At 44.1% G+C, this 5000-nt stretch overlaps 2 protein-coding genes across 21 annotated transcripts in view; one reads left to right on the top strand and one right to left on the bottom strand.

The window, feature by feature from the left end:
• The window catches only part of Sin3A (SIN3 transcription regulator family member A), an 83666-nt gene extending 78974 nt beyond the window's left edge, over positions 1-4692 (bottom strand). For 11 of the 20 annotated variants that reach the window (XM_086553947.1, XM_086553950.1, XM_086553953.1 and 8 more), the window contains exon 1: positions 3284-3423. The gene's annotated coding sequence lies outside the window, so the exon portion shown is untranslated. Of the gene's footprint in view, positions 1-3283; positions 3424-3540; positions 3678-4561 lie in introns of those variants that run through there. The other 9 variants (XM_086553948.1, XM_086553957.1, XM_086553963.1 and 6 more) reach the window with 2 other exon arrangements.
• Positions 64-5000, top strand: part of LOC122263073 (uncharacterized) — a 9304-nt gene continuing 4367 nt past the window's right edge. The window contains exon 1 of the mRNA XM_086553970.1: positions 64-4937. Within this exon, the coding sequence (XP_086410096.1) occupies positions 1851-2177 (327 nt within the window). The 5' untranslated portion in view covers positions 64-1850 and the 3' untranslated portion in view covers positions 2178-4937. The remainder of the gene's footprint in view (positions 4938-5000) is intronic.

The raw sequence follows: 5000 nt of genomic DNA, 5'->3' as shown, positions 1-5000 counted from the left end.
GTGCGTGCCCGTGTGTGTATGCCCGTGTGTGTGTTAATGCCCGTGTGTGTGTGTTAATGCCCGTGTGTGTGTGTGTGTGTGTGTGTGTGTGTGTGTGTGTGTGTGTGTGTGTGTGTGTGTGTGTGTGTGTGTGTGTGTGTGTGTGTGTGTGTGTGTGTGTGTGTGCCCGTGTGTGTGTGCGTGTGTGCCCGTGTGTGTGTGCGTGTGTGCCCGTGTGTGTGTGCGTGTGTGCCCGTGTGTGTGTGCGTGTGTGCCCGTGTGTGTGTGTGTGTGTGTGTGTGTGTGTGTGTGTGTGTGTGTGTGTGTGTGTGTGTGTGTGTGTGTGTGTGTGTGTGTGTGTGTGTGTGTGTGTGTGTGTGTGTGTGTGTGTGTGTGCGTGCGTGCGTGCGTGCGTGCGTGCGTGCGTGCGTGCGTGCGTGCGTGCGTGCGTGCGTGTGTGCGTGTGCGTGTGTGCATGCTTGTGGTTGTACTTGAACACTGAAAGAAAAGAGTTTCCTTACATGCGAATACGGGTGACCTTCGTAAACATTAATTTGCAAGTAAAGGCCTAATAGCGTCCCTTAATCCCAGACACTTGGACAGACAAAAATTCGTGTCGCTTCTTGCCAGTGAGAAGATAAGGAAATAAAAGATCATCCGACCAATCTGTCTTCTATATCTATCTTCTTTTCAATATGCACTTTGCAAACGCGACAGAAACAGGTCCTTGGTGAAGTGCAGCGGATGCTAGGACAGCAGACGACGAAAGTTTTGGCATGGAGTGTGGGAGAGGTGAGAATCATTCATCCAGGGGCCTTTATACATCCGTCAGTTCCTACTCTGTCCTTCAAGCTTCCCTACTAACCTGAGACCCATCCGATCTCATCTGAACATGCATTCACCTCTCTCAAACACTTCTTTATTTTCTCCATTCCCCATAATATTTCTCCACCATACCCGTTCCACTAATTCAATAACATCTGGTAGTATCCTCTCTAAGAACCCTCTGTCCTGTTTCAACATGTTTCGAAGACATGGCCCTTCTTATCTTCTCCCACTCCCACTCACTTCCTCACTCTCCCCTTCACTTACTCACTCACACTGCAAAAAAAATCATCCATAAAAGCTGAACAGTGAGAAGCAAAGTGGAAGCAAAGGAAAGGAGAGGAAGAGAAAGAAAAAGGGGATACCAACGTATACCATCCCATTTCTGTAATTTGGAATTTACTAGACGGCACACGAGCAATGAAAGCCTGCGAATCATCTTGGGCATTGTCGGTGGCACATAAACACTTCTGTGTGATCCACACATTCCTCATCACCAGCATACCGGTCTCCTATATCTAGAGAGGGTTAGATTCAGACACACCCTCGTCATTATCTCACAGCCTAGTCTCAATTGCTTTTAACTTTTTCCCATTATACTGTTTGGCGATCCAACCGAGCCTCTGTCGCCATTTCGGTATGGTGACTTACGTTAATCAGTTCGCATCCCTTGAACTTTAATTTCAAACATTCCAGGTCACTTTCTTTCATTCAAACTCCTAAGCCACAAGTCAAATCCACATATCCTAAATTAGCTTGCGGTCTATTAAAATGAAACTTCCATGTAACGTGGTTTTCCAAGGTACGTAGTAAGGGCCACTTTAACGCCATCCTATGGTTCACCTTTGTATTACATGAATTACAGTAATTCTCGCAAAACGGATTCGTATATCTTCATCTGGTTTAGTATACCATCACATCTAGGTATTCACTGTAGCTCTCTATCATATTTCACAATCAACTGTCATCTTATAGTCACAATCTTCCGAACAAAATGATAATTCATTTCAGAAAACATAATGATATCTATTTCATCCTGATATAGGATGTCTACTCTCCAGATAACGTTGTTTCTTTGTTCACTTGGTGCTCTGGGCTATTCACCTCTGATGCGGTCTTGTTACATTGACCCGAAGTTTCGCTTTCGTAGTTTGCATGAGATCAACTGTACAATATTCATTTACGATGTAAAAGGATTCACACACATTGCGTCTCGCATGACCTCGGTTCCTACGTTCTGGGTCTTTACCATCCAGCACATCACCTACTGTGCAGCAACCTACACCTGCGCCAAGGGTATGTTTCTACTCATAACTACACAGGAAGTAGCTAGATTGTTAGCCATTCAGTTGGCCAAGCTTCTGTGTGTCTAAATATGCCTGCAACCCATAATACAAATTTCAAAAAGATGTTTCAGATATGCAACCCCACTCCTCGGTTCTGTCAGTCTCCACAACCACTATAGGCCGTGTCATCTGTTGGTCGTTCATAACAATGCAGCCTGTCTGCAATAGCACCAAGCCAACTGTCTCCAACGGCACCCATTAATCCCAGCCAGCGTGGATATCGGTCATTCAGAATTGTCAATTTCTCAAATCATTTTAAATGATAAAACTCGACCCAATATTCCAGAAATTATTTGCTAGCTATGTAACATTTAATGAGCGTACCTGAAATCTGGAACCTTTACCGCGTTATGTAACAAGCTGATCATATAAACGAGTATGGCTCGAGCGCACAACCTACTTGGAATAAATATCACCCTCAAGGATTTACTGCAAAAGCAAGTACAAAAATATAGATGGTATTTTCCCTTCTCAAAACTCGAACGGTTCCATCTTCCCCTACCAATACCTTCTACCTCCCTCGCACCACAGTCTACGGCGAAAGCACTCCGTTCTAAAGCACGTGAGCAAACTTTGCTTCTTCCAAGAGACGAGGTGCTTTAAAACATCCATCCCTGATTCCCATAAGCAGTCACTGCAACATTGCCAAAACTTCACTTGGGTTTTCTTGTATAAAAAATACGCTTTAACCTTCATAACATACATCATATGTCACCTAAATCCTTGGAATACGACACTAAGGCTCATCATAACGTTCAATGTTTCCTAAACAAGATAAGAAAGGTGGTTTCTTTTATTGGGAGTAATCAATAAGAACTATCCCCGGATACCAAGCGAACGAATGAGCCACACATTGCTGACACTGCAACTCGCCGTATGTCAAACGTACGGGGGTGGCACTCCTAGCCGCAATACTCGCACAAGGGGGAGTGCCACCTCAACAATCATGGAAGCACTGAAGACAGGAGCACAAACTTGCTTGGTTCACTAGCCCCACCCCTCCCTCCCTCCCTGCCTCACACTCCGCCCAAACAACAAGGTATCCAACATGATACATCCCACACCTTGATACACGAGTGTGAAATGCAAAAGGGAAGGTATGCATATGTGACTCACTATCTCGAATGACTTACCTTTACGACAACACACTTGAGAGACGTATCAATTCCTTGGTGAGGGACAAGTTATCAACGTTCCTTTCTCTTCTGCTAATTGTTCTGGGCGACTTTTCTGCAAACACCCACTTTAATGGAAAATGAACGCGACAGAGAGGGAGAAGCAGTAGGTGGAGTGTCGTATAGACCACAGCAGGGGTGGACCAACTAAACCAACTCCCACCACCCTGACTGCTGTTACTGGCCCCACTCAATACCACCACAACACTGCTTACCTCACAGCACTATATAGAGCACCTTTCGTTCACTTGGTTCAAGTTACGGAGGAAAACACAACAGAAGACATTCCGTGTATTATATATCCCCTGCAGTGCCCGTTTCACTTCAAAACGCCACGCCAACGCGCCGGACTTTGTCAAAAAACCGGACTCCACATCTCCCGACTTTTACTCAGCTCACGGGGCGATTCGAAGAGTTTCCCTTCACGTTGAGGTGTGCCCGGAACGCCATTTTGGTGCTATATGCAGTTCTACTCCCGTCTGTCTACTTTAGACAACGATTTTCGAGGAAAAACTACGGAGCAACTCCCCATCGCCCTTTCTCTATTAGGCCTACGTGGTTACGCTGAGAGCAGCTGGGGACGAGAACGACGAGCTTCCTCCCCCGCGGCCGCAGTGGACTCGCCCGAACACACAAACTTGTGGCGGACACCAAACTGGCACACCGACCCCGATAAGGCGAACTTCACGTCTAACACTATAATTTCTCACCATATTTTAAATATGAACTTCATTCTGTGTTACTTAGCCAATAAGATGTTACATTCCCTCTACACCTAAGATTTCGACAACGACTGATGAGAATAATACGAGTTATGCCGAATATATTGTCACCTCTTAATATTTCGTCTGAATTTAACTCATGGAGTTTCTGGATATTTTTTAACATATTTCTTTAACCTTAAACATGTAATACACTTCCAAACACCATCGCCGCTCTATAAAATCCGACACCAGGAAGGAGTTTGTTCTTGAAGACACCGACTACCATTTCGGTTATCTTCAGAGTAGTTTCATTGATATTATTCATATCGTAGATTTTCTTTTCGCTGATTATAATTGCGAGTACAATTACACACTGAAAAACCGTCTTGCAATCAAAACTAGTTCCCAAATAGCCATTTTCGTCTCCCACTTGTCTCGAACGAAATTACAGCGAACATCGGGTCATCAGACGCTTAATTGCACTTCCACAGATTTCTTGAATACACGCACGTTGCATATTTCTAGTACTTACCATTTCAAGTCCTCAGATGAATCAGATTTGGGAAGATTTTATCAGAGTGACACACAGACACATCCGCCATGGAAAACGCTCAACTACGAATTTCAGGCGAGAGTGACGTCACAGTGTTTGCCTCACGCTGGCCAATCAGGGAAGAGATGCTATTCGAGCGACGATGGTCAATCTCTTTTTAAAAATTTACATTGCCAGTATACATTCTCTGCAAACGTTTTGCACAATATTGATAATCCTTAAGATAATACTGTCATTTTTACAATCTAAAATTTTATATAGAAGAGCGAGAAGAGTACATTACAATTTAATTTTTGGAACATGTCACCCTTCCCTGGTAAACAGGTATCAGCTGATTGTGTTAGCTCATCTCTATGTAAGTAAACTTTAAGGATTGCATAAGTTATTCCTTCCCAAGAGCATTCAGAATATGTATATC

Source organism: Penaeus japonicus, unplaced genomic scaffold (assembly GCF_977035675.1).
Source record: "Penaeus japonicus unplaced genomic scaffold, GWHDUDI00000001_assembly GWHDUDI00000029, whole genome shotgun sequence".
Lineage (NCBI taxonomy): Eukaryota > Metazoa > Arthropoda > Malacostraca > Decapoda > Penaeidae > Penaeus > Penaeus japonicus.
The sequence above is the reverse complement of the archived record's forward strand: the minus strand, read 5'-3'. Positions and strand labels throughout refer to the sequence as shown.